The sequence below is a fragment of the Betta splendens genome, chromosome 4 (assembly GCF_900634795.4).
Source record: "Betta splendens chromosome 4, fBetSpl5.4, whole genome shotgun sequence".
Classification (NCBI taxonomy): domain Eukaryota; kingdom Metazoa; phylum Chordata; class Actinopteri; order Anabantiformes; family Osphronemidae; genus Betta; species Betta splendens.
Genome location: NC_040884.2, coordinates 24,696,679 through 24,712,635, shown reverse-complemented (window position 1 = coordinate 24,712,635; position 15,957 = coordinate 24,696,679). Strand labels below are relative to the sequence as shown.

At 41.5% G+C, this 15,957-nt stretch overlaps 2 protein-coding genes across 4 annotated transcripts; both read right to left on the bottom strand.

The window, feature by feature from the left end:
• Positions 1–201: 201 nt before the first annotated feature.
• Positions 202–7,265, bottom strand: abhd17ab (abhydrolase domain containing 17A, depalmitoylase b). The gene is made up of 5 exons (XM_029148550.3): positions 6,560–7,265; positions 5,770–6,143; positions 4,636–4,830; positions 3,905–4,084; positions 202–2,332 (listed from the first exon to the last, which is right to left on the bottom strand). The coding sequence occupies exons 2-5, from the start codon at positions 6,135–6,137 to the stop codon at positions 2,107–2,109; spliced, it is 969 nt and encodes a 322-aa protein (XP_029004383.1). The 5' UTR covers positions 6,138–6,143; positions 6,560–7,265; the 3' UTR covers positions 202–2,106.
• Positions 7,266–8,866: 1,601 nt separating this feature from the next.
• On the bottom strand, positions 8,867–15,942 carry zgc:77486 (uncharacterized protein LOC405808 homolog). 3 transcript variants are annotated; one of them, XM_029147062.3, is made up of 6 exons: positions 15,791–15,942; positions 14,484–14,683; positions 14,041–14,149; positions 12,930–13,054; positions 12,724–12,831; positions 8,867–12,099 (listed from the first exon to the last, which is right to left on the bottom strand). In XM_029147062.3, the coding sequence occupies exons 2-6, from the start codon at positions 14,641–14,643 to the stop codon at positions 11,951–11,953; spliced, it is 651 nt and encodes a 216-aa protein (XP_029002895.1). In that variant the 5' UTR covers positions 14,644–14,683; positions 15,791–15,942; the 3' UTR covers positions 8,867–11,950. The 3 variants fall into 3 exon arrangements, with proteins under 3 accessions (XP_029002895.1, XP_029002892.1, XP_029002894.1); XM_029147059.3 differs by having other exon boundaries at positions 14,041–14,152; positions 15,791–15,941; XM_029147061.3 differs by having other exon boundaries at positions 14,041–14,152; positions 15,747–15,891.
• Positions 15,943–15,957: the final 15 nt, after the last annotated feature.

Genomic DNA, 15,957 nt, shown 5'->3' with positions numbered 1-15,957 from the left:
TCTTGGATCCGTCTCACACAGCTCAGCGAGGCCTTTCACTACAGGTGGGTCTTTATTCACTGAGTGCCAGGACTGAGATGAGGGGATATCAGTGACTGAATGAAAGCCCAGAAACATCCATTCCTTAAGCGAATGCTCCACAAAGACAGGTGTGTGGAGGAAAACCCACCACAGCTCAAAGAAGCACAGATGAAACATTAATTGTCAATCGCTGATTAAGTTTTTATTAATGTCTAATTAATCTGCTTTGAGAAAAGACTTTCAAAACTAAATGAGTCAGTATACAAGGAAAAACAACACACACACACACACACACACACACACACACACACACGCGCACACACGCGCACACACGCGCACGCACACGACAAAGTGAAATAACAGCTTGAAAAACCAAACACCGTTACTTGGTTGCTTCCTTTGCATATTGAAAATCGGACTCAACATGATACGGTAATTATTAAGCAGTGTCACTCATTTATAGAAGCCTTCAAATATTTAGCGGAACAAGATTATAGATAAATAACATTACACTTAGCCTTTGGTTATAAAGATACAAATAAAGACAATGGCAGACTGGGCAAAACACACAAACATACACCAACAGGCTTCAACAAGAAACTGTCAGTGAAGATTCCAATAAATCAATTCAGTTTACTAAAAACACTTGGTTTGTTGCCGTAAATAGAAGGAGACCAGTGTCTCGTGTGTTGCACCTTTGAGATAAATGCTTCTGACTGCACCCTCACGTCTAGTCCTGGAAAGACAGTTCAAAAGAAAGTGGAGGCGATTCAACCCAAAAGGACTTCAGAGCAGCCAAAACAGGACAGCAATCAGTGATGTTTCCCCAAAGAACCACCACAAATGTCTAGGAACGCGTGCTGTTAATACTGATCTCGTCAAGACGCCGACTGTAAACCAGTTACATGGTGTCTAGTTCGTCAAACAAGATGATAAACGATGAACACTGAACTCCTGTCCAGTAGTAGAACTACACTGTGGTATGTTTCTTTGCTTATGTGAGGGTGGAAGTTATTAAGTAACATTTAAAAATGTTTTATATATACATTTATTTATTTACTTGCCCGCATTACCCTAAATAACCTGTATAAGACAGAAACCAGGCCTGTTACTTCTCTGTTCCACACACCAAGGGAAAGAGGAACTTTACAGACAGATGTGACCTGCTGGTGTGAGACAAACAAGACGTTCAAACCAAAACAAAGACGAGAGGGTCAACAGCCTCTTAGACTCTCTGAACAAACCCAACGCTGCACCCTCTCTGGGAGAAGGACTTTTATAGCTAAAGTTTGCAATGCTAACCTCGGTTACAAGAGCTTTATGAATTCAATAAAATTATAAAACCGGTCCTTATTCACCGTGGGTGAATTTGATCTGCATAAAACACTAGTGTCTAAAAGAGAATTACCTGAGCTGAATGTTCAGTAAAAAACAACCTTCTCCCTATGCATCGTGGTCATTTCCCCAGGAATAAAAACAAACCCAAAGCCTCGTCCCCCTCAGATCTGCACACACAGAGCAGATTAGTATAAGACACGGTGTCAGTGACTGTGGTTCCACCACCACCACCACCTTGAAGAGATCAGTGCTGAAGAGACTCACCAGAGGATAACTTTGTATAGAATTGCAATAGATTGTAGATGAATTACTAATAAAAGCTTGATCCTCAATGTAGACAAACCTGTTTGTGGTTTTGAAACCGATGAGAACCCAAAGCAGCCCCCCATCATGTCAGAGCATAAAACGCTGCCCCCATGCTTCATCACATCATCTAGTTAACTTGGTTTAAATTAAGATTATACACAAACTGCATGAGCTGAAAGGGAAAACAACAACAAACAAAAATGTTCTATTTGAACCATAAAGTGGTTCAGCGAAGGTCCTTTTCCTGTGGTCACCGTCTATATTATTGCACACTACAAGAACAAACTGAGCACAACAGGATGTACAAGGCTGAAGTCCAGGAAGCATTGATGAGCAAAGGGACGGCTGAGACCCCCCCCCCCCCCAGAAACAGAGGCCAAGCCCTAAGCGGGCAGAGAAAAATGTTCATTTAAAAACTGATAATGGTTGTAGTGGTGATGGTCAGACGTGCTGTACCGCTAACTCCTGTCCTATGAAGCGGCGCAGGCGCTCCAGATACTGGCTGTACAGTTCAATGTCATTGTGTCCCGCTCCCTCCACCCACAGAGGCTCCACCGCTTTGGGGCAACGCTCAAACAGACTGAGGCCGTGGGAGAAGTCGATCACCTCGTCCTCTGTGCCGTGGATGATGAGGACTGGAGATGTGATTTTGGAAACTTTCTCAATGCTTAAAAAAGAAGAAGAAGAAGAAGAAGAAGAAGAAGAAAGACATGTCAGAAAATGTATATTGATCGATATCAGTTAACCATTTCTACTAAGTGCTTATCAGCTGTCCCTGGTCTCAGGCTACTGGTGGGCTTCCTGGCAGGGACCGTCTGCTTCAGGTGCTTCCACTGTGCGTCTATATTACACTTTGGTTACTTGAACCATAAAGTCATTGTCTTGCTGCATAATTCAATGTCAGCTGAGCTTCAGTTAGTGAGTAGATACCTTTCAAATGTTTTCATTTCAGGCGTCAATTTTCGCGTGACAGAAAGCTTAAATAAAACTATTTTCCAACCCTGGGTTGTCCTTGCACTCACTGGAACGCTGGACTCTAATTTCATGCTTGACCGTACTTTACATGAAAAGCAACAGGGGCAGATAAAGGCAGGAGCCATGACTGACTGTCCACAACAGGCCAACACTTGGGGCGGTTTCAGTTCACCAAACACTGGGTGAGACATTCCCCGGGCTCCTCGCCCATAAGCACCCGCTGTTAAAGACGGTGCCATAAGCCTGGCATGGAATGGAATGTTTTTCACCTTCGTCAGACTCTGCAACTAAGTGAACTGACAGGGACAGAGTCCAATGAATGATAGCATTTAGTCTGTGGCACGACTGTTTCACCACAAGGTTTACATAGAGCTCATTCACAACAAATGTGCAACACCAACCCTCCTCAGAATACGAGGCTCTAGCAAATGATGAAGCACTGCAATGAGATCTGGAAGGTTGCAAGTCAAAAACATACAGTATTTTTAATCATTCTTGTTCTTCTACCTCTATACTATTAGCAGGTAATTGTCTTTTAGGTCAAATGTGTGTAAATAGATGCTTCAGTAAACACTGTGAAAGTGACAAATCACAGACTTATTACCCGTAGCAGAGTTTGCTTTTCAATAAGTAACAGGCTTAAACTTTGGACCCACACTTCTTACACTAAGAAGGTCTGTTAAGAATCTCAGGTAAAGGCTGAAGTAGAGCTTGAAATTCAGCATTACTCGGAATAAACTAGGAGCAAGATGTTACATGGCCCATATTTTCTGTTAATAAATGATGGTTTGTTCTTATTTCATTACACCAAACTATGTCATGTGTATGTGCTGACACAGATACGAGCAGCAGTAACTGGTGCTGAAGTTCATCACTGATGACGCGGACCTCCAAGATATTACAGTGTTAGAATGTCCTACTCGCATTTATAAAAAAAAAAAAGACACCCACACTCTTGCCATAGAAAGATACTGAAACTGAAATCACAGCACAGAAACGCCATCCAAAATAAAAAGCTTCTTTTTTACCAAGGATGTTGCAAGTGGCAATTATGATTTGGTTTAATTCTGCACAATGACAGACCAGTCACAAGACCTATCTGTGTAACTACGTGTTATAAGATAAATGTAAAGATTTCATTATTTGATGCATTTCCAGTAGAATATCTTTCCAGGTTAAGCTCATTATTATTTCTATTTGAATAACAATGTGTATTTAATTTTAAGCTGTTTAAGGCTAACAGTGACAGATATGAGACACTCACTTGGGGAAAGCATCGAAGCAGTAGGTTTTCTTCGTGTCGGGAAAGGCCACTCTCATGCCAGATGTTAGAGGTGAGTGAAGGACTACGGCAGCGCACTCATATCGTGATGCCAGGTCCACAGTGGGAACTGTACCAATGCTCTGTCCATAGAGGATAATATTCTCTGGGCTGATGCCATAACTAGAAAAAGAGAGAGAGAGGAAATCTCATGATTACAGGGCAACAGGAGCAGCATTTGAAAAAAGTATTAAAACAGCAAAATGAAAAATATTTAATTTCACTGACAGTTACACACAAATGTAATTCAGCTCAGCCAATCTTTAATCATCGCTCAGTGCCGCGGCTTCCTCGGGCTAGAGCTGCATGACGGCAGCTAGGCTTTAACTAATGAGGTACTTTATCATTCCACAAAGTCTTTGATACCCTCACTCTTCTTTATTCCCATGCCAGAAGCCCCAGTGCAGTCTACTCTCATTCTCCTTCTTCATCCCAGCTCTGTCACCTTTATTCACATCATTATCCTTTCTGTACCTGTCTCTCTTCCACTGTCATAATTTATATTCCATTTAGCCTCTTTTTGAACCAACCCTCACTAATGATTGGGACTTAAATGTATCCAGGGTTTTACATGATTTGGTTTGCTTGTAAAGTACACAATGCGTCCTGTCTTGGCAAAGTTCAATAAATCATCTCCTGTTGGACATATATGGGCCAATTATATTATACTTTACCGTGAGCGCAGGGCATGCCAGGCAGCGTCTATGTCTGCATAGAGGTTTTTCTCCGATGGCTTCCCAGTGCTGACACCATAGCCTGAGTAGTCGTAGGAAAAGATGTTGCAGTTGATACGAGTGCCAAGGCCGATGTAGAAACTGCTCATCTGCCCCAGGTCGACAGCGTTCCCATGGGAGAAAAGGACTGTAAATCTGAGAGAACACACATTCATGAAACAAGTTGGACATGAAGATAAAGAATTCATTACATTTAAAAATGTTTGAAATTGTTACAAATTTGAAGTATCAACTAAGCTCTTGTGCCTTTTATTAATAATGCTTGTTGTACACACCATGTGATACACCATCAGCGGTTTTGTTTATGAACCCGTATGGCTCGTGGATCTGCTCTTTAAAGTTTGACTCACATTCACAATGACATTGCCATATCAGATCAATTCCATATATTCTAAGAAGACATTATAACAATACTGATGGACTGTGACACAAGCCTGTCCATCTCTTTTTAAATAATTTGGCAAATTAATTTGCATTAGAATTGTGGGAGAGGTGTTACAGCGCCTGCTGTATAGTAAAATGTAGTTAAAAGAGATATTACCAATGTAAATGATAACTTCTCTAAAACCTCTCACCCATGCTGCCCATAAACCCAGCAAGACAAAAATATAGAAAACATTTATATGCTATTTCCGAGCATGTTGCAATAATTTATGATCATTACCAGAAGCACTTAATTTTTCTGTTCAAGTTCTACAAATTGAATCCTCCACATAAAATCAGGAAGAGAACAGCATTGATGCTTATAGACAAGCAAAAAAACTGCTAAAAAGGAGGGATAGGAGTGAAGCTGTGGAGGCATGACGACACCGTTTCAAAGATAAATGAGAAAGGTCAAACAAGCTGATTCAAATAAGTCAACCACACTCCAAAGGTAAAGGAGTCACACAAACTATAACAGCAAACAGTTTTTTTTAAACTTTAATCGAGTCTTTTGACGTTTTCTTTGTTACTGGTTTAATCGGAAAGTGAAAGATTGACAGTGTGTGCCTGTGCTTATCTGTGTGGTGACCTTCTGTGTACAACTGGATAAAAAAAATTGTAGAGAAAACAAAACTTAAAAGAAATACTCACCTTGCATTGGGAGCACAGCGAATATACATGCAGCCTATTTTGTTCCCGCGGCTGGAGCGTGTGAGGAACACCTCTGCCGTGTCCAGCTCCCTCTGCGAGTACTGAAACTCTGCCCGCTCTGTCATGTGAAGCTTCCACCTCCCCTCCACAGTCCCAGCCCCTCCGCTTCCTGCAACCGAGGCGCCACTGCGCGACCGAAGGCTAGATGACCCCATCGCCTGCGGCCCCGCGGCCGGGCCCGTCTCTGGGTCTGGAAGGAAGGTGTATGTGGGCTCAGGGGGCAGGAAGGCCAGCTTGGCTGCAATGCGACTGGGGAAGGGCGGGCAGCAGAAGAGACAGCAAAGCTCACTGAGAGAGAGGCCATTCATCCTTCACTGTGCAGGAGGAAGACAAGAGAATCACTGTGCTGACAACTGTACATCATGCCAGTGTTGAAACAATGAGATACTCATTACAATGTAATGTACAAGGCACTCAGTCTGTCTGTGGAAATGATTGTGATGCTTCAACACCAACATTTGAAAAGGGATTATAAACGATGAGATGCTTAACATGCCATTTACACCATTGGATATAATTTCATGATCTAATCTAATTATTAAATCGAATCTAATTCATTAAGTGATCAATTGGGGTCTCAAACCAAAAGAATGTGTAAAGTCATCATAAGCATTACGAATAATTTTAAAATGCGTGTAAATCTAAATAATTACTGGATCCATTTACAGTTAACACACTACATGGCGTTACTGCAAACCTAAAGTGAAAAAACACTACCACGAAGACCAACCTGTTGATCAGAAGAGCTCAAACTAAGCAGAAATGAGCCGCGTTGAAGCAAAAATCCAAGGAGAAAAACAAACTTCCTCCACTTCAGCGAAATTCAAAGACGGAGTCGCTGTTTGTGAGAAGACGGAGGAACAGCTGACGAGAAGGTGCTATTTACGCATGTTGTGTGTGCTGCCTGAGGTCCACAGCGCGCACATCTTGTCCCACTTCTTCGAGACGTCGACGAGCGTTTTCAGACACGGTTTTTCCCAAACGCCTCCTGGATGTGCGACTCTTCGGTTTTGTTGACAGTCAGCAACAAGCGTTTCCAACGAAGCCTCGACCTCAAAGTGACCAGAACTAAGTCCGGGCGCTTTTCAGAGTCGTGTCGTGACGTGCAATATAAATGCAAAGACAAGAAAAGATGTCACATACTTTATCAGAGGAGCAAATATATTCTTTTGCGCCTCCGAGCTAACGCTACACTGGCTTAAGCTAGCAAAAGGACAAAAACACGACTAGTCCGTATAAACAACATGGACTCGGGACTTTGGTAGAAAAAGCGGTCGCAAACAGTTTCCATCGGCTTTATTTATCTTCGCGGACTGAACGTAGACTGCGCTGATATGCCCTCGGACCTTCGGGACGGCGTCTTGCCATTTAAATTAATCCATGTTCGTGCAGTGTTTTCCTACGTATCTGCCGTTTCACCGCATCCGGAAGCGACAGCTGACAGGATGTGACGTAATGAGCTCCCATTGGACAATTGGGGGAAAAGCGTTATCAGTGCGGGTGACGTTGGAGTTGCTTAAAAGTTGCCATCACTGAACTTAATTGTTGATATGCGACTTTTAAGGAAAGGGTAAATGAATCATGCAGATGATTCCTATTGGTGATTGAAATGTTATCGAGACTGATGTAAGTTTATCCGCTTATTTTGTGTTAGTAACAAAGAAAATGATGCATCATCGTGCATCTGTGAAGAAGTGATAAGATATAGACTGCGTGACGGGAATACATGGCTTTTCCACATTTATAAAATTACTGCTACTAGTATTCCTTGTTTAAAATCTAACAGAGCGAATCTGTCGCATACTCAGAAAGAATGTGAACAAATAGATGCAGCAAACAGACCACTTTGTGGTATTTTAGCCCCCTGGGATCGAGGAGCGAAGGGCCTCGTTTTCCATGTTCCTTTTACGAAAGCCTGTCCCCTTCCAGCACCCTAACACACACACACACACACACACACACAATGCAAAGATCAGAGTTTTCCTGTAAATTGCTGAGAAAGGTGCTTTACCAGCACAGGAACCACGTTCAGCACCTCTTACGGAGAACTGCAAATGTCAGCCATTCTACTTGTTATGTGGCCCACCCATGGCCCTAAGAAATAGGCCGCTCTGTTACAAACCCTGTGCATGCACACATACGCACACACACACACACACACTCACACAGATGTTTCCAGTTATTCTGGCCGATTAGACCACTTTTGTGTTTAAAGGGTCAGGCCATTATGCAGACTATTACAGGAGAAAACAACCACTAGAGGTAGCTAGAGTAAGTAGGAAATTAGTTTACTGTAGGTTGGTTGTAACACACATGGAGTTACTCATTAAATCTAGACAAAGGTATTCAGGGTTGTTTGCTTCAGCACACAAACTCTACATATTTCTAAGACCAGGCCACAAGCAGACATATTTATGATGCATTCCACTTAGGTGAGATCTTTTACATGTGCTGGCTAGATGAAACAACTTACTGGAATGCCTTCATCATTGGCCTTGTTAGTTCTCCCTGTGCTGTCAAACAGCTGTGCAGGTCATTTAAGAATACATCAGTTAACCAAGCACCTGAGAGGGGGCACAGTGGAGAAAACTACAGAACAAAGCAATTACAGCCCCAGCAAAAAATGAAAAATAAAACATAATTTATCACAGTAAATGTAAATACTATTCAAATCTACATCATGGTTTTAAATAAAACAATGACTTATGATTTCATATTAAAACAAACTTACATTATTTTTGTTATGCAACATGAATCACATATCATTGTGTTTAATTCAACACAGTTGGCCTCTATGCAATTTCTATTAAAGCCTAGTCTGGAGCACATTGTGCTTTTGGGCAGTAACACTTACAGTGTCTACAGTATTTTACTAAGTCTGAGAACAACAGTATGAAACTTGGGGCCATGGTAAGATTTAGTCAAATGTCCTCATAACACATGACTTGAAACTAAATAAATAAATACATACAAGGACTCATAAAAATCCTTTTATGTAATAAAAATACAGATGAATAAGTACAAACGACAAGTGTAATTTAAAATAAACTTTGTGATTTTATTGTTTTATACTTACTCTTACACATCATACAATCCTAAATCTTTAAAGAAAATCAAAATAAAAACATATCTGGTGGTGTATCTGGGGGACTGGAGTGCCAAGGGACAGGAACTACAGGTCTGTGAACATTGTAGATTTCATTTCCCTCAAGCTCATCTTTGAAAACTAAATGAATCATTTTCATATGTTTTCACTTGCAATTAACAGACTCATCACAACTGGAAGGTTTGTCATTATTAATCAAAACCACTGCCAAGATGAGGACACTGATTAGCAAAGGTTGAGCTAAAGACATCTTAAGTAAAAGAAGAGGAAAATGATTCTGTACTGACAAAAGCTAGAATAGTTATGTATGGTTGCCCTAAATGCTGGTGCCAAGTCCTTCACCGCAAACAATCAAAGCAATTTCAGCTATGCAACTGTCACAAATCACAAAGAAGAAAATTGGGCCTCCACTCTCTGCCACTGTCAATATTAGAGCCATGTAGCTGGATAAATGACATTACAGCTTATTTAGTGAATTATGGTGGTTTACATTCAAACTGCTCATGTTTGTTAAAAAAAATGGTGTGATGTGAGCAGTCACCGAAAAGCAGCATGTGTGAAGCATGTAATCTACATGATTTACACAGCTGGACAATCATTCCAAGTAAAGGGCGTTTTCTCTGAAAGGACTGTCAATCTGTGGAGGGGTACAGCATTTTGTAGGCAACACAATGTAATGGTCAATCCAGCAGACAAATTTAAGTATTCTTAGTATATAAAAGATAGGGAACACACAGCTGCAAGGCTGCAACAATCGCAGGTTTCCCTAAAGCAGTACAATTCTATTCCTAGGATGAATGCCAGGACACAAAGCTACGCCTAACATGAATTCTCACAAAGGCCAGGTCCAACATGATATTCTGTGTAGAGGAAAGGAGTCACACATGTCAAAGAAAATCTGCGGTGGCTTATTTTAGCTTAAAAGGCATACTCTGCAAGTTCCTCACAAGGAATGCGTTTGATAATGCAAAGATTAAACCTCAAACGGCCCCATTACATCTCACCAGGAGCCATTTTGACTTCCAACAATATCTCTATGCTAGGAATAGATTTCAGTAACTGGATAAAAACGTGGACTACAATACTGAGTAATTCAGCAAGGTTAACATAGGTTATAGGGGCTTCTCACTCTGACTAGTTTTGTAAAGCCTGCCGGAGACAGAGCCAGTTCATCGACATACTTTTGACATCACACAGATGATGTAAATAAAAAAAGAAACTAAATGGGCAACGAAAGCCTGTACCATTTCTGGCACATTCTTTTTCAGATAATTATGAAAAGCACTTTTTTTCACACTTAGTACAATTCTTTACCATACGCCCCAAACTTTATTAACTGGCGAAAAATCTACAATAAGAATATATTATATGAATAGGAGCCATATGGTATTTACATTTGGAACAAAACTGAGGAGCCCTGTTAACTTGAATCTCAAGACTCCAGCCATGCATTGTGCTACTGTGGCTTTTAAAACATTCCAGCTTCATTTCAAAATGTGCAGTCGGTTACAAAACGGTAACGTATATATTGAACTGCACACATGCACGTGAGGTTGATCTTCCTAAAAGAAGCTAGCTAGACACGGGCCTCATAACACGGATTCAGCGGAATCGGAGCACGCGGTAAGCACGCGACAGAGTCTCTGCTTTAGCTGGGCATAAGGTGCGTCGGTGTGCACGAACAGCCACCTAGGTCAGCGTTCATTCAGCACGTGCCAGTGGTCTGCTGGTGGTTGGAGAAACATGGAGCTTTACTCGGCCTCCACACAAAGGGGTGTATAAGGAAAACCACTGAGGAACAACAGGACGTCTGATGGCTCAGACTGGTCATTACGTATCCAACAGAAACTGCAAATGACCCAAATGCTGAACGAAACTGAGTAGGTGTGACACATTATCTTGTGCTACGCCGCTGACGCACATTTCAGTTGTGCTTAATTTCCTAATCTGAAAATAATTAACATTTTTACTGCAAAATCTTAATTATTAACTGGACTCTACTTTATCAAGTCAGAGCTTGTGTATTATTTTAATGGTTATATACTTAAGATGGGATTACTTAAATATACTTTAAAGGGTAAGGGCAAATCCTAATGATTTGCTGACACATGCGGCCAATCCTCCAGCACAGACCAACCAAACGATAAAAAATAAATAGAATGCAATCACACAATTCAAGCTAACTACAATATATTAATATAGATCTTCTGAGGTCATACACTCATTAAAACAGAAAGAAAAAAAAAAAGGACACAGAATTCAATCACTCAGTTAAGTCAAGATTCTCATGCCCTCATGTACCCCCTCCCCCCTCCCAACCCCCCTATCCATGCACCCAATATCAGTATTAGTTGATATATCAAAGAGAAATATTTCTGGAAAATGCTGAAACTCGGGTGTTCAATGTGTGGTGAACCATAAAGTAATGGTAAGAAATAAGAAAGAAAATTACTTCACAAGCAGTTGGCATCGTTTTCAGTCTGGGAGAAAAGGAAATTAGAATCCAAAGCCCTTAAAAGGTTTTGCTGATCTCCTGGTTACGTTTTCATAACTTACTATACTGTCAGAATTGTGTCATTATCCAGGCTGTGACACATTACTTCAACCCTGCCTGATTCCAATTACTTTACTGGGATTGTAGAAAACAAACCCACATGACAGCCCCAAGCTGAGAAACAATAAGGGGGAAAAAAATAAACGCTATCCATTCCCTTCCCACGGCAACGCTTCAGTCCACCAAGTCCCTACAGCTCTCCCAACTCTCAAGCCAATGTGCACACACACGCTTTCATACAAATACACACACACGCGCACACAAGTTCAACCATGCTCACAAGTGGAGAGAGAGGGAGATGCTGGTAAGGGAAACGCCTGGACAGCGGCTGCAGCCGCATCACCCCACCCCTCCCACGTTAGACTACCGTGAACAAATGAATCCATGAAATCAGGTGTTTTTATCCATGTCACCATTGTTCAAATTCACAAAGTCAAAAAGACTTTTTTTGCACTCAGTCCTCATAACTTCTGGATTTTCTCAGCCACCACGATGGGGTTCTCCTTGCGTATGCGGGCGGCGGCTGCACTCCGGTAATCGTAGGGACAGTCGTGTTTGTCAGAGTAACGGTGAATGGCACAGAACAGGTTGCCGCAGCGACAGTCAAAACCTTCAGCAAAAAAAGGAAACATGATCAATTCAAGGCATACTGTGCACTGTACTGTATCGTGACTGACGACATCATACCGCTCATGCATTCACTGAGACATTTGAACAAAGAATTACCTCAATATAAACTTTGGCCTATAAAAAATCTGCTGTTCAAAAATGAAAATGCCCCTAGAGCTTTCTTTGAGGCAATTCTGTTTGACAGAAAGTGTTTGTGAAGCAAACCACCATGAATCAAACTGTACTATGAACTGCCTTACTAACCCTCAGTAGTTGCTCTCTGCAAGAAAAGAGCTGGGAGTGAAAAAATAAACTTACAAACCATGGACGAGTAATTTTGGATTGGAGATCAGAAATTTGATGTTGTTAAGCACTGTGGTTTTCACAATGGTCTTTGAAGCATCTAATGAGCAATCCTCTGCTTTACAACAACATTTTCATTTTGCCACATTTCTTCCTTTAGATTTACACCAGAACCTCTACTGTTAGTTTAGTATGTTAAAAGGATTTTCAGAAAGTTTATCTTTGTCAGGTAAATTGCAGTGATAAAGGTTTGTTACACATCATTCTTTAAACTAAACGAACAGCTATGTCTGATGATGATGATGATGATTCTCGTCCTTACCGGTGAGGCCCACTTTCTTCCGGCAAGAGAAGCAGCGGTTCTTTTTCTTGTTTTTATCAGGCGTTTGGTCACCATCAGATGCAGCCTGAGCTGCCTCTCCTGCAGGTTCTGGCAGAAAAAACAAAAAGAAGAGAAATTTTATTGCTAATATCCATTATGTGCTTGTTATGGCACTTGAAAGATGAAGGATTGCGATGCCTCTATACCTGTGCTGTTTGAAGTACTCTCCTCTTCTTCCTCAGCTTCTGCTCGATCAGAGTCAACAGGTGCTGAATCCTGGGAGATGCTCATTGCAGTCATCTGTTGAGTTACTGGGCTGGGGGAACTAGGGCTGACATTACAACAATTATAAGACAACTCATTCATTTCAGAAATGAATATAATGCATTTTTGAAATCATTATCCGAGTGTGTTACAATGTGTTACTTAATTGTGTTTTGTTTTCCAGGAATCTAGGGATTGTATCGATAGAGCTTATATTAAAGTGGTACATTTTTCCAAATCCTTAATACTCAAATCCAAGCCCTCTCGCAAGGCTTAAAAACTGAAGTGCACCACTCTTCAGCTTTCTCTCTGACAGATTCAAGAAACAAGGGAAAAAGGCACAAGTTATCAGGTTTAAGCTTTCCAAGAGGTGAAATGGTTGCAACATAATTCCAAAATGGTGCATAATGAGGAATAAGGTGAACACACAAAGAGCTTAGCAACTGTGTTGTATTAGCATTAATACAAGGAGGACTAATACCTACACGGCAAGATATATTAAATGACTTAATAACTCAAGCAGAAATTGGACATTTTATGACTTAATTAAATTTCTAAGATAGTGCCAACCATAATGCATTGTGGTAAAGCTAATGACAAACGTCCTTATCCAATTAATTGAAATTTTCAGCACTCATTTAATTAACAGATCAAGATAAACTGCTACAAGCCTGGAAAGCAAATGTGAGCAAAACCTGCAGTCAAACCTCTCAAAACGGCATTTTGTCTAACTGTCTTAAGTCTAACAACTGACAACACTCTAACAACGTTCTTTCTTGCTAAAAACCAAAGACTATTATTATTTAAAGGAGCTATGTAAGGGTGGGTTTATATCACTATTTTGCATTAAATTAATTATAATTCTCAAACTGCAAAGAACACACATAAGTTGCTGTACTTAAATAAACTGCTGAGGTATTATCCGACCAGATTATCAAACTGTACTTCCTAACATTAATCAATCAAAAACAGTGGCACAAAATAGGAATAGGAAAATAGAAAAAACAATACTCATTATGTAGATCAAACAACAATATCTGTCGGTCAACATACCTGGTTGTTTGTTCCTCAGATGGATTTCCTGCCACCTCTGTACTTGGCTCTGATGTTGTGCTCTCCACGGTCACACCAGCAGACCCCGGTGATCCTGCTGGTGTTATAGCTGCTGTGTAGGGAGAGAACAGTCTCATAGCTGAACCTGTTGTTTCGTCACTGACTATTCTTTACAGTATTACGTGCAATTTGTCGCCCATGTTTTTGTAACATGATGAGATGTGTTTTGAACAGATGGAGACGTCACTCTCTTTGTGGTGCCACTGTGTAGGCAGCTAGCGCTACCTGTGTTCTCCAACCCCTTTCAGCAATTGCAAAATTCCCCATGCCATCCAGTTTTACGATGATCAAGTCCCAGGTTTTTGCCTTTCCCACCTAACAGACCCACATCCAGCACCCATCCTGATTTTTGATCACATCTGACCCCTCCTCCCTCTTCATACCTTTCTCTCCAGGTGGGCTGGATCGCCCCCCTCCCTGTTGTCTCTGCAGGTGTTCCTTGTAGCAGACCGAGCACATGCCGTTGGTGCGGGGGTTACCATAGAAACCGCATCCCATGGTGCAAAGCATTGGCACCTGCGTCTGATTGGTCTCTTGAGCCATGCTCTGACAGAGGGGGTGAGGGGGGTGGGAGAGGATATTCCTGAAAATGGGGTTGCAAAAGTTAGTGAAGACTGAAAACTGAGTCCTTGGCTATTTTAGTTATATGGTTATTCAGTTTATAGCTAAAAGAGCTTGGAGACTGGCATTGGAGCAGGAGAGTAGAGTTGGAGCAAAATAGGAGTGTCTTTGTGACATAAGGGTTATGGTCAACTAATTGTAGCAATAATGACATTTTGTCAGACGTTTATAAAAGGCCAACACCACAAATGGAACTTTTATGCAAAACTGAACTGTCAAGTAAACTTATAGATCAACTTATATTGCCAAATTATGGAAAATTACAAAAACAATCGTTGAACATTAATTACAAAATATGACACCAAAACATGACAAACACAATACTGAAAATGCTACTCTGCAACATTAAAGCAATGATCCATGAGTTCTCAAGCGTCAACCTATGAATGTATCAGTGATCTTGATGTTATTTTAGAGCTGTTTCCCTATTTATCGAGACGTTCACTCTCTTCCTCTGTAAAAGCTGAGTTACAGGCTCCGAAAACACATTCTAGCTGCTGGGTTCACGGCTTCTTCCGCCGCACGGCAAGATGTTTTGATCGGCACAAAGTTAGGAAACGTAACAAAAGCGGAGGGCATTGTGCACGGAAACACCTCGGAAACTTTAATATAACAAGCACATTCGTCGATGACCTGGCAACCGTCAACAACAGCGCTTCCAACAACTAAGAGCTGACTGGGGCCGGTCTGACTTAGTCCGCAGCAAAAAACAATTGACGTCCTGTACTCAAAGCAAACCCTGTTACATGAACTAGCAGACAGCCTCGCTGGTTTTGTTTGTCTGACGCCGCATACCAATGCAAAAAGCAGGACAAATCTCACTTAGTTGTCGTCTACGGCGTCAAAAAGAAACTAAATAAGACAGCTGTGGCGCCCTTGGAGACAAACCGTTGCCAAATCTTGTACTTTAAATCGAATAAATGCTACTGTTAGCAGGCTAAGGCTAGCTCGGCTACTAGCATAATCAGCCAACCCAAAAATAGTGCGCTTCCCGACTGTGTCCTAGCTGCTTTAAAAACGCTTACACCCAGCGGGCGACTGTCAGACCGGTCCAGGATCAAGACGGTACCTGAAACTCACGGTACCGGTGGCTGTCGACGACCTTTGGGCTTCAGATTCGTGCAACTTGTGTCCCCCAACAGATCGCGCGGCCTCCTGCCCCAGCGCTAGCTCCCGACATTCGAAACAACGACCATGACGTCATCCCCAGCATCGGTTCAGACCGGGCCAACACAG

Bases quoted from the DNA above. Each gene is read 5' to 3' on its own strand.
- abhd17ab (XM_029148550.3), bottom strand. From the start codon at position 6,137: ATGAATGGCCTCTCTCTCAGTGAGCTTTGCTGTCTCTTCTGCTGCCCG. The intron at 4,085-4,635 runs GTAAAGTATAAT...CTCTTTTTCTAG, and splicing joins TGGCATGCCCTGCGCTCACG to TTATGGCATCAGCCCAGAGA. The intron at 2,333-3,904 runs GTGAGTGTCTCA...TTCTTTTTTAAG, and splicing joins TGCTTCGATGCTTTCCCCAA to CATTGAGAAAGTTTCCAAAA.
- zgc:77486 (XM_029147059.3), bottom strand. From the start codon at position 14,643: ATGGCTCAAGAGACCAATCAGACGCAGGTGCCAATGCTTTGCACCATG. The intron at 14,153-14,483 runs GTATGAAGAGGG...CTCCCTACACAG, and splicing joins CAGCCCACCTGGAGAGAAAG to CAGCTATAACACCAGCAGGA. The intron at 12,832-12,929 runs GTATAGAGGCAT...TTTTTCTGCCAG, and splicing joins GAGTACTTCAAACAGCACAG to AACCTGCAGGAGAGGCAGCT.